Source organism: Cydia splendana, chromosome 16, assembly GCF_910591565.1.
Source record: "Cydia splendana chromosome 16, ilCydSple1.2, whole genome shotgun sequence".
In the NCBI taxonomy this organism is placed as follows: domain Eukaryota; kingdom Metazoa; phylum Arthropoda; class Insecta; order Lepidoptera; family Tortricidae; genus Cydia; species Cydia splendana.
The window spans coordinates 3,085,990-3,108,490 of NC_085975.1; the positions used below are offsets into that span (position 1 = coordinate 3,085,990).

Sequence of the window (22,501 nt, forward strand, 5' to 3'; positions counted from 1 at the left end):
ACGAGCGACCGCCTGAAATACTCACGTAAAGGGAATATAAATGGTAGAGCAACCTAACAAAGAATAAAAAGTAAAGGACGTAATCGGATCCCTTTTTAAAAGCACTAAAACATCTCCACTTCTATTGTCCTTATAAAAATAGTAGGAGCGAACAAAATGAATTTAGTAACATCATATGTATGTATACGGCCCTTGGTCGTCAGACACCAAAAAACTAGTAAAAGAAATTTCTACCAAACTAGTCTGAGTGTCTGGCGACCTACGAGCTGGCGCATTTTTTGCGCAAAAACTCAGCCTCACTGTGCAGAGGGGGAACGCGGCCAGTGTCCTGGGAACAATGCCTCAGGCTAATTTAGGTTTAGACTTGTGATCATTTGTTTAATCTCTGTTTTAATAAATTAAAAAATTACATTATACGAGTTGTATACGTTTATTTTATACCACTGTTACTATTGTAAGTATTATGTGAACACCAGATTCACAATGCTAACTAAGCTTCATCTTAGAACGTCAATATAAGTGTGATATCACATTACATACATTATTAGTTATTACGGCCCTCGAGCTCAAGTTAAATTGGAAATGTCATGTCCATTCATTTTGTAAAGTTGGTAGCTGTATCAATTTTTAGGGGACTAAAAGCGAGATTTAATACTGGCAAACTTTGGCGACACCAAAAACTCCAGATTTATTCCTACCTGGTGGCAAATTCAGTAGGTATATTTTTTTTTAGAACACATTGCTATTCAGCACTAAAAACATTGACCCAGAACCTGTGTAGATGTGAGGGATACTTGAAGTTCTTTGTTCGACCTTTGACATTTTCCAAATACAAAGCAGTTATAAATAACGGAGAGCAGGTACTGGGAACAATTGGATCACGGTAGGAGATAAGAAAATACGGTGATATTTAACAGAATTCAAATTGGAAATGGAATCCTAAACGGTATCATCGATCTTTGTCGGCGATAATGTTATAATGAAGTACTTTAGCACTGGTGCTTATTTAAAAAGGCAGTAAAACTAAATTGCAGCCTTTTAGTGTGTATTAGCCGATTTTCTATAAAAAGGAGGGATTCTAAATCGTTGGAATCTGTAAATACATAAATTTCCCAATTACTGAATGGACTTTTGACCCAATTTTAATTGCAGCATCAGCCTTTTGGTGTGAAGTATCAGTGCCAACTTGTCTTATCGATTTACCCCGTTATTCCTAAAACTTAGCAACCTCTTCAACCTCTGTTAAATTTTGTCTCTTTCTAACTAAACTGAAATGTCAAAATGAACTATTATCAACGGTTTGGTAGACAAACGATTATGAATAACGCCATTATGCCACAAATTGTCGGACTACGAGTATCTAAGTAATCAACGCTCACGGTCCCAAATAGGAACATCAATATATGCTGAGGATATATGAAAATGTTAAACAAGTAAAAGCGCTACATAGCCAAAGGTCTATATTTTCTTATTTCAGGACAGAACATATTCCGTTGCAAGCTTTAATCTCACTTATAGCGACCCACGGGGACCGTTTGGACAGTTAGTCTTTATAAACGCCCTGCTACGCGACTCTGGAACTACCACTTTCCTGCATTTCTGCAAGCATTTATAATTATCATATATATAAAATTGAAAAACCAGAACGGGATAAAAAACGAGGGAAGAAGCGAGATGGCGCCTTACAAATTTCGAAAAAAGTTTTTGTCACGTTTCTCAAATACGACGCACGTATGATAAGAAAAAACTGTTCTAATCTATTATCTAAGTATGAGAATATAACTAGAGCATAAAAACTATCGCTTTCGATGCGTATTTAATTTACAATAAGCAAAAGAAATTTTCATAACATTCTTCATTTTACGACTATCGGCTATTTTCGGAAACTCTCGGTTGGTTTCGTTTCGAACTTCAAATAACCAAAATTATGTTTGTTATGTTGGTATGCAGTGATTTCGGCCTTTTTTACTCGAAGTAAAATAAAAAGTGCTGTCAACCTCAACCTTTTACTTTAGTTTATGCCCATACGAGTGACATGCCATATAATGACTTATCAATATCAATAGTAATTTGTATTTTGTTGTTTTAAATTTCTTTTTGAGTTATGTTATTCAGATTTACTTTCACAGCTTCGGCAAACAAATTCGTCCGGGGACCGGGCTGCCGAGATGGGCCAAAAATACAAAGTTGATAGCAAGTTATAATGTAGGTAGATAAAATTTAAGTGCATGTTCAGATATTTTTGAGCGAAACGACCTGGTGAAAATAAGCAAACGTACAGTCAGCAGTCGGCCAAATATCGTAATATAACTCTGTTGCTATAGAAATAAGGATGTGTTCCGATATACTGGCGGAATACTGAGAGACAAAAGCTTACATTGGCTCGGACATTTAGAGAGAATGGGAGAGGATCGTGCCGTGACGAGAGCGTACTCGGGACAACGAAATGGGAGACGCCCAATTGGACGTCATAGGTACCTACCGCTGGAACGACTTAGTTGCTCGAGATCTGCTTATCCTCGGCCATGGGGACTGGCGAGAGCTATCGCAAGACCGAGAAACATGGTGTGTTTTGTTTTGTCTTTTCTCGGAGGCCAGGATTCACATAACCGTAGTAAGTAATGTTAGTATTCAGAAAGGGAAATGGGGAGTACGTACGTTTGTACCAAAAGGCGATTTATGGGCGGTGGTCGTCCATATTCGTCTTAAGGCGGATATTAATCTAATGAACGTTTTTGCAATTAGGCTTATAAAAATAAATAATAATTTTATGTTGAAACGAGTTTTAAATAAATAACTACGTAGATGAAAAAGTATAATTTTGCCTTTTATCAAATCACATAATTTTTTTCAGATATTTTGTGTATTAAGTTATCCAAATAACGGGTACAAATAAGAAATCCCTATCACCGTTATGAACCTTGGCAGGGTTGACACACTCTTTATTTCATTTACGCGAGCGAAGCTGCGGGCCCGTCTAGTTATTATATAATTTTCACATTTTTTTATTTACAGTAATAATATGACGGTACAAAAATACGTACTAGGTTATGTATTTAACTTTTTGTAAATGTTCAATTCATTATCTCGATAATGCATGTGCATTATCTAACAGTTGACAACTGTCAGTGGTAGGGATAAGACCCAGATGGGATATTTGTAGTTACTCGAGCGTGTCACATTAAGTTATTTGTGATAGGCATCTTGCTACTCGTAGTCTACCTAAACCATATTTAGCCGTCTATGTTGGCCCGTCCTCTTAGGCTGCGTTTCGACCTGCGTGCGAGGATGCGTAGCGATCCCATGAACATTTTCCTCAATGCTGTGTCGTTGTATTTCCCCCGCACACACTTCGCACATGGCTACACGCTCACAGCTGAATCTGCATCGACAAAGTGAGGAATTGCCACGAAAAACATAATATCTTCATAAGCATTTGACGTAAATATATGGGAGCACGTTACACTCTCGTAGAGTTAGTTTAGACTCTAGATTTTATTTATTTTGCCTGAAAAGAAATATTTACATTTGATTTTATTAAAAAAAAAATCCGTGCGAAGTCCGTTTCAGCTAGTGGTAAAATTATTTCGTATGTCCGGATGTTCTCCTCTACAGGTCATTTCCCAACAGATTCTTGTGCAACTTGGTGAGCAGATTTGATAATTATATCGATTTTTTTGTCGGATAAGTTTATGGAAATTTTTCAAAATGGCGGTGCCAAGGGGTTCGGGGGGTATACACCTCACAGAGCCAATAGTTATAAAATAGTCCATACCTGCCGCTGTCGCGCCGCAACCATCTCCTGGAAGTCAGCGCTCGAATCATGGTCTCTTCTTAAAACATCACAGACTAGTTCACGCCTTTGGTCATAAGATCGGCAACGCGCAATCGCGCATGTAACACACCTGGAATTGCAGGCGTCCATAAATTACGGTGGCCGCTTACCATCCGGCAGGCATGCTTGTTTGTATTAAAAAAAAAACTTTTTTTTTACCTGCCGCTGTCTCGCCGCAACGACCATCTCCTGGAAGTCAGCGCTCGGATCATGGTCACTTCTTAAAACTTCACTTAAAACATCACAGTCTAGTTCACGCCTGCACCGGCTCAGTCATTGTACGTAAATGCACTTGGTTTTTGTTATTGTTTAGTATCACGTTTTGGTTTTTTGCTTAGTTTATGAAATGCGCCATGTTTGTTTTGTCTGTAGCGATGAAAATGTCACGTTTCTGAAGATAATAGGTTCTTAATTGCTTTAATTTGCGATACCTAATAATAATAGAAAATTACTTCAAATGGTTTTTAAAATAAATACGTGCACAGTGAATAAATTATCCCTAATACCTAATAGGTAGAGTAATTTAATGATTGTTTGCCACCACTGCCAAAAAAAAGCACTTTATCTTTTTTTTTTCTGACTTACTCCTTGCAATTTTGCACAGGGTGAATTTGCCAATGTCGGTGTGTTGACTTTCACACGTGAGGAGAATGTTCGGTCACTTTAAAATTAGAACGAGCTTAAAAATCCTGAAGGGCCCGAAGTATGACAGCAATCTTTATTAAAATTCTTCTGTCTCATAGTTCAAAAAAGGTTTGTTTTATTATATGCGTGTACCTACAATCCTACCTATACTATATACTATATCTATAGAATTACCTATATAATACCTCGAATTTTCTATATTTTCGGGTAGAGCAGGTACTATTGATATTATTTATTTTACGAGTAAGATATAGGCAATCACACTTTAAAAGTTAGCCCACTACGAAATAATATAATGTTATATATCAATTCAGTTAAATAAACTCTTCTGCCTCTATTTCTACTTTAATCCCTACAAATATTATAAATGCGAATGTAACTTTGTCTGTCTGTTTATAAACCGCTGAACCGATTAAGATGAAATCAGTGGGCGCAGCACGGTTCCATTTTTATCGTCTATCACTATGCGCGTCCCTTTCGCACTTACGTACTTGTTAGAACGTGACAGGCATGGTGACAAGGGATAAAAACGCGACCGTGCTAAGCCGCCTGGCCTACATATGGAGATAGTCCCGGGGCGACATAGGATAGTTTTTATTACGGAAATTATCATTCTAATTACTGTAGTTAGTTTTTTTAGCATTAGAAAAAAGGTAAACTACCTTGACGTGTCTTTTTATTGAAAAACACTTTCGAAAAGTAAGTCACGGCAAATATGTAACAATTATGAATCATATGCGATTATTTACATTCTTTTGCTTTCATAAGTAATAGTTACCGATTTTTAAAAAGGGTTTTTCAATTAAAAGGCACGTCGAGATCACGTAGTCTTTATCTAATGCTAAAAATAACGTATGATAGACGTAGTCGCAGTCAAAAGCTAGTTTCTATTACTTTAATAACGAATAAGCATAGCTTTAACCTGGAAACAGAATAATTGGTCCACTCGAATGATCCATGTCCAATCACTAATTATAAAAATAGTATTACGCTGAGTGGGGGTCCTTTTAACGTCCATCTGACCTATATCTTGTTTTAATTTAACTGGTTTTATAACTATGATGACGTGAATAAATGTATTTTCTTTCTTTCTTTCAAATCGGTCCAAGTATCCGAAAGTCAAGAGAGGCCACGAGAGCTCTCGCTCCTCTTTCTGTTGTTGTTCGGCCTAAATGAGGATTCCATACAAATGATATACCCCGGTGACAGTCATAGCCCACCTTACCTTATTAGGGATATCTTATATTTTTCAAATATTGTAGAGGTTCCTTTTAGTTGTTTTTTTTTTTAATTCATCCCCTAAGGAGGTGAAATCGGTTAGAAATGTTTTAACGACCTACACGGACGAACGGCTCGATTCGGAAAATGAATTAGATTTCTACTAGATTTTAACAAGTTACGATACGGATCATTTAAAGATATTTGTAAGATAGATATGTCAAATTTGACGTTTCCGCGATTCTGGGGGTCCTCTTGAAGGATTTCGACAAGTTATGACTTTGATATCCAAGTCACATCTAGTCGATATCTAATGTAGATCTAGTTGATCTATAAATCGTCTCAAGATCTTGTGATTATCTCGAAATCCGAATAGGCCTGGAAGTCGCGGGTAAAGGCTACTAAATAAATAAAAATAATTAAATAGAATATGTTCCATTTAAAGTATTAATACGACTTGGTGCAGTCTGTTGTCAACTCGTCATAGATCGATCACCGTGGTTGACCAAATTATTTCATCAATCATTTTGTTTACCAATCACACAGTAAACACAGTTCCCGTTACTAAATAGAAGGCGAGAAGTAATTCAAGTATTCATAGTAGGTTATTACGTTGAATTTGGTTCGAATTAATAAAATTAATTGATCGTGTATAAGATGTGTAAAGTCTAAGGAAAACTCGAGGTACGGAGTTTGACAGCTAAAGAAGATGGCGCTGAACGTCACCATGTTTTTTTCTGTGATAGCTAAATTGTCAAATGTTAACTTTTGACAGACCCCTAAGTCCCCTGACTCAAGTAGACTTAGTGCCACTTGCACCATCCCACTAAGCCGGGGTTAACCGGTTAAACCGTTAACCCAGTATCAAATTGTACTAGTAACCATGGTAACTCCAGGTTTAACCGGTTAACTCCGGGTTACATACAATGCGTAAAGATACATAATTACGTAATATCACAGAGTGCTATTTTTTATAACCTTCTATTTGAAAACCGCATTACAGCGACATAATATCGGTTTCATTTGTATCTTTAGCCATGTAATTTTGTACTTATACTTCAACAGATTCTTCGCAAAAAACTAGACGATGCATTTTCCGCTACACCTCACACCGCTAGTTTTATAACGTTTAATAGCTCTATAACGGCTTTTCCCGCTTAAACTTAAAACGTCGTAAGTGCACACGTTTATATAGCATACATGTCGTATAGTAGCTGTGTAGACGCGATATGAGTACACAATCGATTGCAGTGAGAAAACGGCATCGGCTGTTCTCAGGGTGACGAGGCCAGAACTTTTATAAGAAACTAATCGTGTGTGGCTCACACAGTAAAATATGATACTTTTATTAGATATGTAGGTATATAAGATGCTAACAAACTAGCCACCAATATTTTTACAGCTGATAGTACTCGGCTCCTGGAGTATGTTTCAGTGTGAAATATTATAGGTTTTATGTTTTTTTGGTGAAAATTGGAAAACAAATTTGCTACGCAAAAACAGCCTGTAAATGAGATAATTAAATGAGACCTCATTGAACAGATTCTAGATCCTCTTTTACCTAAAACTTAACTGGTCACTTCACGTTGATAAATCAAATAACACGTTGGTAATGACATTTAAGACAAAATATTGTTGACATGACAGAAAGTGTCACCTTGTCAGTCAAATGGACATGATGATTATTTTTAGATAAAATCATAATTATTTTTTTTGTCGGTAAATGAAAACAGAAAAATTATAAGAATGAAAAGTATTCTAAATTTCTATTTAAAGTTAATTGTTATAATGTATATGTAATTAGAGTTGCCGCAAATCGTGCTCAATGGCGTGCAATAGGAGAGGCCTATGTCCAGCAGTGGACGAGAGTAGGCTGATGATGATGATGATGATGATGTTATAATGTAGAGTACCATAATTGTATGGAAGAAACGACCGCTCATATTTTCGCTGTAAAGTAATTTACTAGCAGAGTAAGTGAGATATTAAGAATAACTGTTATTATTGTTTTTCTATTCTAAACAATAGACACCAACATCAATAGTCGTTAAAAGCGCATTTTCTTCCACTGCAGTATATTCCTTCACAAAACAAAATACAACTGGCTGGAAACCCCGACTAAGGTGTCAAAATAGATCTATTTTCGACTAACGAGACCAAACACCATGTAACACCATTAAAAAAACAACGTTAACACAATACTCATAGAGTTGCAATTAGAAAAAAATGCACTCCCACCGGCTCTCTACAAAAACAGTTGAAACTAGATTAGACGCTCGATTATAGCTCTTATCGACAAAGATTACAAACACGGACGTTGTGCACACAAACAAAAACAAAGACATGCGTTCCTATTCCAAATTTCTAACGATTAGTACAGAATACGGAAAGTACTCGATTTGATGACGGTTAGTATAAAACACGGAAAGTACAGGACGTACGTAATTTTGCCGGGTTGTACGGGGGTTGGTTCGGTACGGTTGGTGCGGTAGGCGCGTGGTATCGATCGGTCCGGGGAGTGCGCGCAGCGAAGGTGCGCCGTGCGGCACGGTCGGTCGTGCACTAGCGCTGAACGGGAGAGATGGGCAAAGAATCGGAATGTGCAGATGGGGTATTTGTTTTTGCAGTGTAACTTGTTAATTGTCTCAAATAGACGATTTACTTTCGCATTAAAACGACGATTTGTAAATATACTGTCTACCCATTTAGGGCCTTATAAGTGGCAAAAACTTATTGTCAAAGAGCTTTCTCCGGAAAAAGGAGTGAGGGAACTAATACAACTATCGAAAAGACCACGACCACTCGGCCAAGAATAGTCTGTATGTGTGTGAAAGAAGGAAAGCTTTTCCAGTTTGCCAAGAGTCTCCATCTTGCTAGCCATGTCCTTGCTTTTTGCCGCGTCTTACTAAGGCCCTCCTGCACCATTCCACTAATCCGGGATTAAGCGGTTAAACCGTTAACCTAGTGGTCAAACTGTACTGGTAACCATGGTAACGCCAGGTTTAACAGGTTAACCCCGGGTTAGTGGAATGGTGCAAGTGGCACTAAGAGAGCCTCGTGTCCGTTCGGAAAAACCATGAACAATTTTTTCCGAAAGCAAGTGCTATCTGACCATCCAACCCAAAGAGGGAACTAAGCTTTATTGGGTTTGTCAAGTCTGTAAACCATTAAGGCGTATCCAGACTAGTAAATTTTTCGCCAATCTGATTAAATTGTCCGATCTAATCAGGACGTGCGGACGCAAACGCCAATTTGGCTCGCCGAATTCAACCGCCGATAATGACCGATATTACCGATAAAATGAGGTGCGGCCGCAAGAATACCAATTTGTGAGGCCAGTATTTTCGTTCTGGGGCATTTTTTCAATTTAGCGGGTTCTAATATCACCATAAATCTAAAATTGGAGATTGACGCCAATTTTATTTCTGATCATATCGACCGATTTGATCAGTCCCGTCTAGATACCACTTTAGTCTGTGATGGAACGCACCGCGGCGCCCGCTGCGACTGCGCCGAGCCGCGGCGCGCGTCCAATTGTTTATTTATAAACACCATGTATCACCGGTCAGCAAGGCGAAGGACCACAGAGTGCAGGTGAAGGGTGAGGTTGATTGACTTAGGCCCACTTGCACCATCCTACTAACCCGGGGTTAACCGGTTAAACCTGGAGTTGCCATGGTTACCAGTACAATTTGACACTAGGTTAACGGTTTAACCGCTTAACCCCAGGTTAGTGGGATGGTGCAAGTGGGCCTTACCGGATTACAGACTCGGTTATCTCTATAAAAGATAATGATAAGCATGTATCCTATTAATATACGGATGCTGCGGATGACGCTAGCAAAAATGTGTCAACCCACATTAATTTTTCAATAAAATGTCAACTTTAAGCGTCAAAGTTTTGAGTTGACATCTTATTGCAAAATGGATGTGGGTTGACACATTATTGCGTATCAGCAGCATCCAATTTATTACACGTAGGTATATTATGAATGTTTGTAAGTTTGGTATGTTGTTCACATAAAACCACCGGACAGTACGTTGAAATTTGGCACCGAATTTAACCCCTAAGGGCGAGAAATGTTGGTTGCAATTTACTACGAGACTATTAAAGAGGAGGGTTGGGACAGATTAACGACTACACAGACGAAGTCGCGGGTAAATGTGTATCTTAATCATTTCCGGGAAAAACTAACGAGAAAGTGAAGTTATATTCTAGAATGTCTGATATTACAATTTATCTTTCCTAGTGGTTTAAGCTCTTATGAGTAAGTACTTATATACTTTTACTGAACCAGCCTTAGGGTCGGTTGCACCAAACCGTCTGTCACCTAAAGCGTTCGCTAAATTTTATTGTATGGGAAGTTTCATATTACACTGCTGATTGACGTTAATCAGTCCGTTAAATGTGGTTGGTGCAACTGGCCCTAAAGGGGCCCACTGATTAACAGGCCGCCGGACGGTATCGGCCTGTCAGTTAGAACAAAATTTTTACAGTTCCGGACAACTGACAGGCCGATACCGTCCGGCGGACTGTTAATCATTGGGCCCCTTTAGTCTTTATTTAAATAAACATAAACGAAAACCTGACTGTGATTGCTATAGGAAATTGGGCAGTGAAATGGCCATGGGGTATACGTAATGGGTTTTATATGTCAACTGACGGCCTTCCGCGGTCAAGGTTTACGTATGACCTCCTAATATTGTGGAACTTATTCCACAACATTAATTCTGTCTTAACAGCTGTCTGACAGCTGACGGACAGGCTCTGCCTAGTGTCAGAGTCTGTCCTGCCGAGATTTACATCGAACTTAAGGGGCCCACTGATTACCAGTCCGCCGGACGATACCGGCCTGTCAGTTGTTCGGAACTGTCAATTTTTTCTAACTGACAGGCCGACATCATTCACCGTTAGTTAGTCAGCTTTACAAAAAGCATGCGAAAGAATATAAATAAATACATACATACTTAGTCAACAAATTTCCCGTAATATTTATTCATTCATTATAATAATTATACTAACAACATAACCCGTACGGTCCCAGTCGGTCGGAAACTCGATTAAAAAACACCAAACGAATCGTAAAATAAAATACGAGTAAATCCGAGATGGACAATAGATAATGGAGAGTGAAAGCTGTCGGGGGTACAGAATACGCGCTTTCAGGTCATGCGAATTGTATCGAATCGTTTTATTGCGAGATTGCTTTGTGCAGTATGGTGGTTTATTTAAAAACAGATGGAATTATGCCGCGGTTTTAATTTTTATCAGGCTACAATTAGTAGGATTATTTAACGTGTAGCCCCCGATTTTACAACTAGACCGATTTAGAAAATACTTTTCACCACACCAGCTCGGAAAGGCTTACTTTGCACTTCAAAAACTGATAGCAAAGTTGCATTTTATTCACAAATGCAAATTTTGAGTTGTTTTCTTATGTTTGCTGGTAGAATTGACTTTTAAATGATGATATCATCCAACATAAATATTTAATAACATTCATTTGGATTTGATTTTGTTTAATTATGTTTGATTTTTTGGGTTGGTGTGGTGAAAAATTCGGTGTTTTACTCGGGGGCAAATTTTGTTAACCCTCGTGCTTTGAAACCCTCGCAACTCTCAAGATTCCATTTTTCGAACCACTCGCTACGCTCGTGGTTCAATTTTGGAATCTTTCGCTTGCTCGGGTATCAATATTAGCACGAGCGGTTAAACAACAACTTTGCCCCCTTGTAAAACAAATAACTATTATTTTATACAAACAAAGCTGATGGTCCTGGCTGACCTGGGTCTGGGTTCGAATCTCGTCAACTTTGCCTGTGTCAGGGGCATTCATGTTATCTCTTGTGCCTCCCCTTCATTTTAGCATGTTCTTGGTCGCATCCTAAAGGAGTCTAAGGGTCCGGTTTCATTAGGTCTTTATTACGCTCCATTAGGTCTAGTTACCCATAGTGATAATCCTACTTAAATGGATGACCTAATGAAGGTTTGTCCATCAGTTTCTTCATGATGTTTTCCTTCACCAATAACCGACCGAAAATAGGGCTGGATTCGAACCAACGAACTCCGATCTCCGGTTTGTTGTTGCACCTCACGTCTGATTACCGCTAGGCTATCAACGTTTCACGATGGAATAAGATACTTAGTCGCCATTAAATATATCGGAGCAGTCAAGGTGTTCCCAAATATTTGAACGGAACTACTGTTAAAAATACGTTAAATCGCTTAATTGTTCAGATATTTTTGAGCACCTTGCTCGCTCCAATATATCCGAGGGCCTACCGCGAAAACCGAAATTCGGAAATTGCGAGGATCTTTCTCTTTTACTCCAATTAAGGAGTAATTAGAGTGACAGAGAAAGATGCCCGCAATATGCGAACTTCAATTTTCTCATAGCCCTGATAGCGACTGTACATAAACAATAAATCAGATTCGACATTTCCCCGTACAACTTATTTCCTGCATCGTTACTTGGAAGTTACGTTACTTCCTCGCTGACGTAACGGAACTCAATGTGGAACAATACCTTCGGAACCAGGTCAAGGGGCATGTTTGTACGAAAATCGTAATACGGTTACGATTTCACACGTATTTGATTGCAAATAAGTCGAATTAAATCATATTGTCTTCGGTTACCGCGATAGTTACTCATGAAACGGGTAAAGGTTATCTTACGTATAATGAATCAAAAATACATCCTGAGGTTTCGACCCCTTTACAGCTTTCGTGGTCACCGGGACACCGGAAAACGGGAGTCGAGAATTAAATATGTCAACGGATTATATCACGCATAATTATACTGAGTGGAACATTTCTAATAGGGACTGAGCTGAAAGGATAGTGTTATCTAAGCGATCGACAATCGAGTTATTATAATCGTAAAGATGGATTAATAAAAACTTTTTAACAAAAAAAATAACCGCCGAAAAAAACTAAAAGGAAATAAAAAAACCGACACTAACACGAAACGAGTCGACCAACAAAAACAATAGCACACTGAAAAGAAAAAAATAATTATTTTGTCTTCAATAACGCAAGTGAATACCTATGAACTATGTATATACATACTTCTGAAATCAATCACACAAATCTGCGTATTTATATATTTACAATCTGTTATTTTTGGAGTCGGTGCAGGTGCTTCACTAAGGTGCTCAAGTTTGTTTGAGGCTGGCACCGACTCCAAAAATAACAGATTGTAAATATATAAATACGCAGATTTGTGTGATTGATTTCAGAAGTATGTATATACATAGTTCATAGGTATTCACTTGCGTTATTGAAGACAAAATAATTATTTTTTTCTTTTCAGTGTGCTATTGTTTTTGTTGGTCGACTCGTTTCGTGTTAGTGCCGGTTTTTTTATTTCCTTTTAGTTTTTTTCGGCGGTTATTTTTTTTGTTAAAAAGTTTTTATTTTATAATTTTCTGTGGCTATAATTTATACAAATTATTACATGCTTAATTTTTGATTACTTTTAAAATAGCTACCTACCTTGCTTTAGCTATTAACTGTTATATTAATAATCCTACTTTAACTATTATTTTGTTCTGTAATATAAATAAATTACCCCTATTTTCCCACCCTTAGGGTAGGATTTTTTTCCAATTTTTTATTATTATTACGACTACTCTGTAAAAGATTATGCGTGGTCATACGTTACAATCGGTGAGTGAAAAAATCAATCATCCCCTATTTTCCTACCCTTAAGGTTGGTTTTTTTTTCCAAATTTATATGGGACCAACTTCAGGGTATACCCTTTCCAATAAAAAAATAATTATCAAAATCGAACATCTCTGTAAAAAGTTATGCGTGGTCATACATAAAAAAAAAAAATATACGCGTCGACTTGAGAACCTCCTCCGTTTTTTTTTTTCGTCGGTTGAAAAGTAAAACAAAATGAAATATTATTATATTAGTGACAACTCTACAAAGTTATTTACATTTTAAATTGACACATGTCATATCATTCAATAGGATTTTCTTGCTAGGTTTGATACATACAGATTTTTGCACGAATGTTTAACTGTAACTCAAAAACGGTTAGAAATATTAACGTGATTAATAAGTGAATAATGAACGTAGCCTAAACAATTCCCCGTTTGCATTAAAGTCCCTCGTCGTTTTGTTCCACTTCCACCCGATATATCCGTTTTCTAGTTTAAATTCGAATCACTATTGTTAGAAACCATATAGTGAGCGCTTATTTGGGGTTCTCCTGTCGTTTAGAATTTCGAAGTCAGTATGTCGGTAAGCACATGTCTCCGTGACTCATTTCCTTCCCGGGAGTAATGCCCGCTCTTACGACACCGGTTATGTGACATAATGACTCACACAAACACGGTAACAATATGGAGAGCCATTTTTAGGGTTCCGTACCCAAAGGGTAAAAACGGGACCCTATTACTAAGACTCCGCTGTCCGTCCGTCCGTCCGTCCGTCTGTCACCAGGCTGTATCTCATGAACCGTGATAGCTAGACAGTTGAAATTTTCACAGATGATGTATTTCTGTTGCCGCTATAACAACAAATACAAAAAACTGAATATAATAAATATATATGTGGGTCTCCCATACAACAAACGTGATTGTTTTGCCGTTTTTTGCGTAATGGTACGGAACCCTTCGTGCGCGAGTCCGTCTCACACTTGGTCGGTTTTTGTCGTGTTGCTTTATCTAAGCGTAATCTTGTAGTATTCACTGACTTTTCAGGCTTTTTTTTAAGTAAACGCGTAGGTACGTGCAGTAGGTATATACAGATTACTAGTTGGTTAGCTGTTTCTACATATCTGACACCAAACCTTATAACTAGACCAGGTTGCAAACACTCGTAAAAATCGGTACTAGAAGACCGCATTATAATCTGCAGACGCATTGGAATAGAACCATGAATCCAAAATAGTGCCATGATAATAGTGCTCTGAGTCTAACGTCGGCCGCGGCGCGGCGGACATGTCGCTATACACGGTGGCTAAAAAATAAGTGCATTCCCGTTGCCAGGGAGGTTTTGGGATTATACTGAGCAACTTTTACTATGGGGCCAACGCAGAAATCGCGACCCTTTTCTACCCTAAAATTTTCAATGTATATTTGCCTATGTATTATTATACTTATATTAAAATGTTTTATTTGCCAATAGATCGGAAAACTGCGAGAGTTAAAAGTCGGATATTAAGAATATCGCCGACTTTCGATATTAAGAGTAAATCGTTCCCATATGAAACATATTCCACAGTAAGTAATCGTAATAAATGTAGACTTTGGCAAGACACGATGATTTTAATTTCCATATAATTTGGCAAGCTGACAGTGCCGATGTTCTTTGCTGCGTACATTATATTTATCACGAAAATACACAATGTGCAATATATATGCCGGATAAGCCAGACATAAGATTCCCTTTTCTTCTTCTTCCTCGCGTTATCCCGGCATTTTGCCACGGCTCATGGGAGCCTGGGGTCCGCTTGACAACTAATCACACTCATTTTAACAGATTTTAAGAAAACGACTGCCATCTGACAGTTATTTGTATATTGTTGTACAGCCGACTACAAAGAGATATATCCACTTCACCTTACTGCATTGTAATTAAGTGAAAATGTGGATACATCTCTTTGTAGTTGACTGTACCTACTCGTGGTTTCCTTTTCAAAAGCGACCGTTGTATTGCAGTTGAAATCTAGAAAACAATGGTACGAGTATATGTAGTGTATTGTGAAACGGCTTTTTTTTAACTTATGTACAATTTTACCAGCATTATATGTTGAGGTTTGCGTATATTCGCCGTCCGACCTTCAGCCTTGAGGATAACCGTGGCTTCGTGACAAACACGCAACTTTCGGACAATGTTTCGAGGTAACAAATGACGGTGCGTGATTTTGTACCCTAATTTATGGCATGACAACTTTCACTGAGGTAACACTCCTGCGTTCAGTAGGTTCTGTTTATGGTGATCAAATCATGTTGAAGTGGCACTATTATGACTTAAGATATATGTAAGTAATAAAATAGTATTTTATACAATCGTGATATAATAGAGAGCTTCTCAGTCGATTACCGTGTTTGTGTTTAGGCAACGACGCTTGCTGAGTTGCCTAAGTGAGGTACGAGATTGAAAAGCTTGATTATATCACTATTGTATACAATACTTTTTTCACCTCAGCAACTAGAACAAGGGTACTTTGCTTCTTAAAAACAGTGAGCAAAATGCGATTTTGCTCACTGAGTGAGAAAAAATGACATTCAAGTGACCTTTATAGGCAAATGTCATTTCAACATGCGGGGTCTGAGTTCGAAATTCTTGGGTTCTATTATCTCTGTCCCCTTTCACACTGTTAGCAAAAAGAAACAGACAAAAAAAGTTAAAACGACATTTAACGTTATATCGAGGGTTTATAATAGACCCCCGAAAACTTCAGACCGCATCGTTCCAAAACACGTACCTACGAGTATGAATTCTTAATAATTAATTAATAAAAATAAAGGTTAAGATTTGATAAAAACTGATAAAATACTATATTTTAGATATTTTATGGTACAATTAAAATAATGAACTCAAAAAATACACAGATTATCACGCAAAATTAATTATTTTACGTTTAAGAATTTCTACCATAGTTGACAAATAGTACGTATCCGCAATTCGGACCGTATCCTACAAAGTTTTTTTTTACAAAAAAAAGTTGTCGATTGAACTGTCAGTTGATGTTCGTTATTTCCATATTATTTTACTGAAATTTATTATTATGTTTTGTTTTTGTGTCCGATTGCGGTAATTAAACTTAATTGTTTGTAAATCTTAAGAAAACATGAGTGCAGGTATTAAGTGATGAAGAAGGATTACATTTTTCAAGTTGTCTAATAGGTATGTTCTCACTGTTCAGGTGAACAATTTTGTGTACTACACGAGATCAAAGTTATTTACATCTCGTGCGCTTTTGAGTCCCTAACTACGCTCAAGATTCTATATTAGATTCACTCGCTAGAATCTTTTGCTTGCACGGGACTCAAAATAAGCACTCGAAGAAATATCAAACTTTGATCTCTTATTGTACAAATAACTATTCTACGAGTTAACAAACTAATACTTTAAACTAGTAGAATCATACAAACAAACCAAACCAAAAGTATACAGCTAAGATACGCGAGCAGCCGCGATAGTTTCATACTGCTACGCGCCCCGGCCACCGCGGCCCGGCGGGCTGGCCAACGACACCTTCTCGTAACTCATGAGGCCCTGGTACGTGCTCCGCCCTAAATTAAATTTTTAGACAGTTGTTTTCTCGATTTTGGCCACCGACTATGGAGACTAACAAGCAACGCTAAGTGGTTTTCGTAGTCTATGGATGTTGCTATCCTAAGGGTGTCACATGCGCGTTTCTGTCTTATGAAGCAATTGTTTCTACTATACAACCTAAAATAAATAATTAATTTGAGCTATGATTTTGTTTCGTTCTCTTGATCGCGGCGAGCTGTGATTGGTCAATTTCATTATAGTTGACTAAACCGTATCGAAATGAATATTATAGTTGAGTTGGGAGCCCATACATTAAAAATACCCAACTGCAGTTTGGTATACGAAATCTTAATTCAAGAATTACAGTCGACGAGTAGAAAAATACAAATACCCAATCTACCCATTTTGTACTTTAATCGGACTAAATGTAGGTCCGCGAGCATTTGGCAGAGATAAGCATGCTATAAAACCTACGCCGTAACCTAAAGACCTACTTTTCTGTATAAATTCGGTCAATCCGAAAAACGTGTCTGTAAATTGATTCTTCTAACTTTATATTAAAGTCCATAATGTGTAAGTACTTATTGTATGCTAAATGTATGCCTTATAATACTATAATACCTTTAAATACTTCATTATAATCATAAAGTAATTAATCAGTGTTTATTTGCAGTGTTCCATATTTTGGTTTTAATTTGAAAGAAAAAGATAGTTCATTTTCCAAGTAGGCATATTACAATGCGGTTATGAACGTCAAATAAAGCTACGCCGGCTCTAACTCTGCACTTTTGACCCGAGAAGATTTAAACCCCCGCCATGTTTATTAAATTCAATAATGCTAAAAAAAACAGGTATAGTATAGTAGAGGTTATCTTATACCGAACAGAATAATTGGTGAATCCGATATGCAGTGGAACAATTAACCCTTTAGCTGAGGGTTGAACAGCCGAGAAGCGCATTCAGAATGAGAAAATCTATACTTGTGTTGATATTGATTTGACGTTATCGCAGTGCATCTCGTTCTTACTTATACTCGTACAAACGTGCATATGAGGATCACGAAGGATTTGAATTGTTTATTCCCGATAAAATGGGATAAAATGTCATATAAAAACAAAAACACACTTCAAAGTTTTTTTTAATATGAGATATTTTGTGAAATATTTATTATAAGTTATATAAGTTTGAGCCAAAATATCAAAACACGTGTCCATTACTTTTTCATATTCTCCAACATATAATCAAACCTGTAGCCAACTAGCAATTAGCTCGAACAAAACTCTCTACAGAAGTTAGAGGGTTTGGTCACTTTTCAGTACTTTGGAGGACAATTTCTCCCAGTAGGATGAGTTTAGACAGTAAAAAAAAAAAAACGTGTCTGTTATTTTATGCTACTCTATAACATGTATAAAAATAAATCAAATCGGAGCCGGACAATTGGATATGTTTGCTTGTCAGTGAAATACGAATTTTTGATTGCAATAGGCCTGATGACAAATTTTGAAAACCCTTTTAATATTGTCGGTACACTTGTATTAGTTCCGAAAAACACTATATTTCAGTTATACTCATAAGATTTAACATAGATAATTGCATTTTATTATGGCTAGTTTAAACTTCGCGCGAAAACGCCTTGCATGCCATTTGTGACGTCATCATTTAGTTGGTGGTAGGGTGGTAGATATTGTTTACATACTTACAGTTACGAATTTCCCTTGAATCCGAATGATATTGTTAATTCAGCACCATATATTACGATTAGGGATAATAAATACATTACAAAAATTTATCACAATAACTCATTTTACACAAAAACTTTTAAGATGAATTATTTAGATACATGTAAATTTTGAGTGAAAATCACCGAACGCCGGTTTTACTTTTTAATTTTTAATTTTTTCTAGTTACGACAGCCAACATGGCAATGATAGTTCCATTCAGCCAAATAATTAAAAATGTTTGTTGTTGAAATATCGTATTATTTAGCATTTTATTTAAATAATAACAAATAGATATCTACTTTATATCGTGTAATAATATTTTTTGGACGTAATAAATGTTTAGTGGCGAAATAACATTTTTTTTGCACCTTTCGAACTACTTGGTGCCCACGTATAGATTTCGGTCAATGAGGTTGTCTATGTTGCTCTAAGAAATATGTTATGGATTGATGACGTCACTGTTTGGAACGTTTCTGATTGGCGTTTCAGTAAAAATGGCCGATTGGAGAATTATGCACTTTTATTTTATTGAATATATTAATAATCCTTCAGTTTATACTGAGATTGGGCCATGTTTTAGAATCATATTAACATATATGTTTCGTTAAAACCATTATTTCCATGATTCTTTGTTACTTGCAACAGGCCTATTTACCACTATGTGGTCGAGTTTAAACATTCTTATTTAAAGATATTTGAGTGACCAGGAACAATCAGTTATGTTTTTACTTATAAATGTTGCTTTTTACGTACAAGTGTTTACATTTTTTTTTGAGAAATTGACTTGAAGTATTATGATATTTTTTGCTTCCTTTATGCCCTTTATGGCACAGAAATGTATGGTTCTATTCGTGGAGACACAGCGCGAATAATACATATCCAATCAAAATACGGTTATTTTTAAGTTGGTTGCGGCTCGGGTATTTCGGTAGACCCGAGAGAGCCGGAATTAGGACAATATCGATCTGTGGTGCTGCTGTTATTCACTTTTGCCAACCGCACCATAAGTGGACCAATATAACTCTGGACCAGAAATGGCGATAAACTATAAGACGCAGCATATCCGCTCCGTGCATGACCGTGGCGTCGCATGGCGTGGGTGTGGGACATAACTATTGCTTATATCCATTTCCCAAACTATGGGTCGCGAGCGAATATTGAATGGGCCCTGGCCACAGAATAAATAATAGTACTAGGTACAGAAGACTCACTCTCTAACAAAATGCGTCTGTTACGATCAGGACAGATATGGCCGCTAGGTGGCGACAGCGCCACGAGCGGCTTATGGCTAGACACCAAAATTGGTGTGGAACGAATGTACTGTAGCTACCTGTTGCAAAGCGACGAAATCGCGGAGTGAGCCACGCCTGCCCTGGCCGCGTAGCCAACACGCCAATCGCTTACGCTCCATAGCGATCGAAACGCAACTGTCGCTGTCGCACTAATATGGAAGAGTACTCGACACAAAGCGTTTCATTTTCAAAGCGATAGCCGATAGCGATTGACAGCTTGGCTAGGCCGGCTGAAACTACTAGGGCATCTGAGCGTTACAAATAGTTATTGACGATACAAGTGCGGAAAAGAGGAAATTCGAAACGAGTGGCGATAAATTAATCTCGTAATCGTAATCGAAGTGCATCTCGTAATCGAGTGGCGATAAAATAACTCCCTTTGGTCGTGTATTACATCGACACGAGTTGCGAATTACCTATTCGCACGTGTATCGTACGTTTTACAGTACATATGGCCCTTTAAACTTTTGACATACGCACGAAAAGTGCTATTTTCGCACTAGTGCGGGAAAATAGGACCATATGTACTGCAATAATATTTTATGCCCCCTTTTTAAGACGGCCAAGAGGTGGGTTCCGAATTTGGCGGGTTTTGTTAGGTGGGTCGGAGCCCAGTCAACTTTGGGAACCACTGGCTTATATGACAGTTTGCAGTTAGGGTTGTCAGTGTCACCTAGCCGCACGTCACGGTGTTTACATTTTACATGTAGTCGATCGTAGGTAAACATCCAAAAATAAATTATACACAGAAGTGCAGGCGATTTGGCGTAACTGGAGGTCGTTGACCTAAATATAGGGCTGCCACCTGCACCTGCTATGGGTCATTGTGTTAACTGCAGTTTCAGAATGCGAATAACAAGCTAATTGGAATAGCGCTCAAGTTTCAGACAGTTTATACATAGTGTAACATGCAAGTCAGCGTTCAGTGTAACGGTGTAATGCGGGGTTGTTCACCTGGATATAGGGCTGGCACATGGTTATTGTTAAGAAATCACAATCATATCACTATACGATCTACGATGGGATCACTATCCCATCTCAGTTCATGTGAACTTGGGTAAAACTTAAATCATTTTCGCGACAAGTCACCCCAAATTATAATATAACATAGCATTTTAACGTTCGAGTGAGATATTTTTTACCCTCCTTCTCATTTTTAAACGCTGTTTACTGATATTATTATATCGAGACAAACGGTAAAATATTGTAATTTAGGAGCTCCATTTTTTGACAACCCTATAGCTGACCCATTTCAGCCGCTCTCGATGTTTGCATGCACACGGCCTCTCAGGCCAATTCGAGTTTTAGTCATTCGATGTTTCCGATATGATACTGAGCCGTAGGAGCTTTATGCGGTGTACTGCAGCCATCCGGATTCTTCCGCCCCAAAACCGACTAGTCCAATAGGAAAGTACCCGCGCCCCTCCTGACGACTACGTTCGCCCCGCTGAAACGCTTCCCGCCGGGCATAAACAACCGTGGCCGATCTGGAAAGCCTTGAACAGATTGCGCTCCCGGGTCGGCCGCAGCAAGGAGAACATGCTGAGGTGGGGTGCTCTAAGCGGCTCAGACACCCAATGCCCATGTGGGACGGCTCCACAAACGATGGAGCACCTGATATCCTGTCCAGCGTGCCCGCATGCCTGCTCGGAGCAGGATCTCCGTGATGCGACAGACAGGGTGATAAATGTCGCTACCTTCTGGTCCCGCACAGTTTGAAACCATCGACACGAGATGAAGAAGAAGATATGATACTGATCTGTCAATGGCAAAAGTGACATTTCTTCAACCAAAAACGTCACTTTTGACACTGACAGATCAGTATCATATCGCAAACAGATCGAATAACTAAAACTCGAATTGACCTGTCTGTAGCCGCCAGCGAATCACTTTGCAGCCTATTATTTCAGTATGCAATATGCAGTCACTCCCCAGCTATTATTCATCGTTTTCTCTTTCTGACGACGAGTACGACGTGTCGGGGACTAGTAGCGCCATGGCTTGCCCGAACTATAATAAACACTACAGTCTAGCACTTACCTAGGTCCCGGCAGCGTGTGCTCCACCCCGTCGTCCGCGTCGTAGAAGTCATCTTCTCCTTCTGACGACGAGTACGACGTGTCGGGCACTAGTAGCGACATGGCTTGCCCGAACTATAATAAACACTACAGTCTAGCACTTACCTAGGTCCCGGCAGCGTGTGCTCCACCCCGTCGTCCGCGTCGTAGAAGTCATCTTCTCCTTCTGACGACGAGTACGACGTGTCGGGCACTAGTAGCGACATGGCTTGCCCGAACTATAATAAACACTACAGTCTAGCACTTACCTAGGTCCCGGCAGCGTGGCCTCCACCCCGTCGTCCGCATCGTAGAAGTCATCTTCTCCTTCTGACGACGAGTACGACGTGTCGGGGACTAGTAGCGACATGGCTTGCCCGAACTATAATAAACACTACAGTCTAGCACTTACGTAGGTCCCGGCAGCGTGTGCTCCACCCCGTCGTCCGCGTCGTAGAAGTCGTCTTCTCCTTCTGACGACGAGTACGACGTGTCG

General features: G+C 38.5%; 1 protein-coding gene across 1 annotated transcript in view; it reads right to left on the minus strand.

The window, feature by feature from the left end:
• Window positions 1-22,091, minus strand: part of LOC134798125 (oxysterol-binding protein-related protein 9-like) — a 59,019-nt gene extending 36,928 nt beyond the window's left edge. The window contains exon 1 of the mRNA XM_063770467.1: window positions 21,989-22,091. Coding sequence (XP_063626537.1) covers window positions 21,989-22,089 — 101 coding nt within the window. The 5' untranslated portion in view covers window positions 22,090-22,091. The remainder of the gene's footprint in view (window positions 1-21,988) is intronic.
• Window positions 22,092-22,501: the final 410 nt, after the last annotated feature.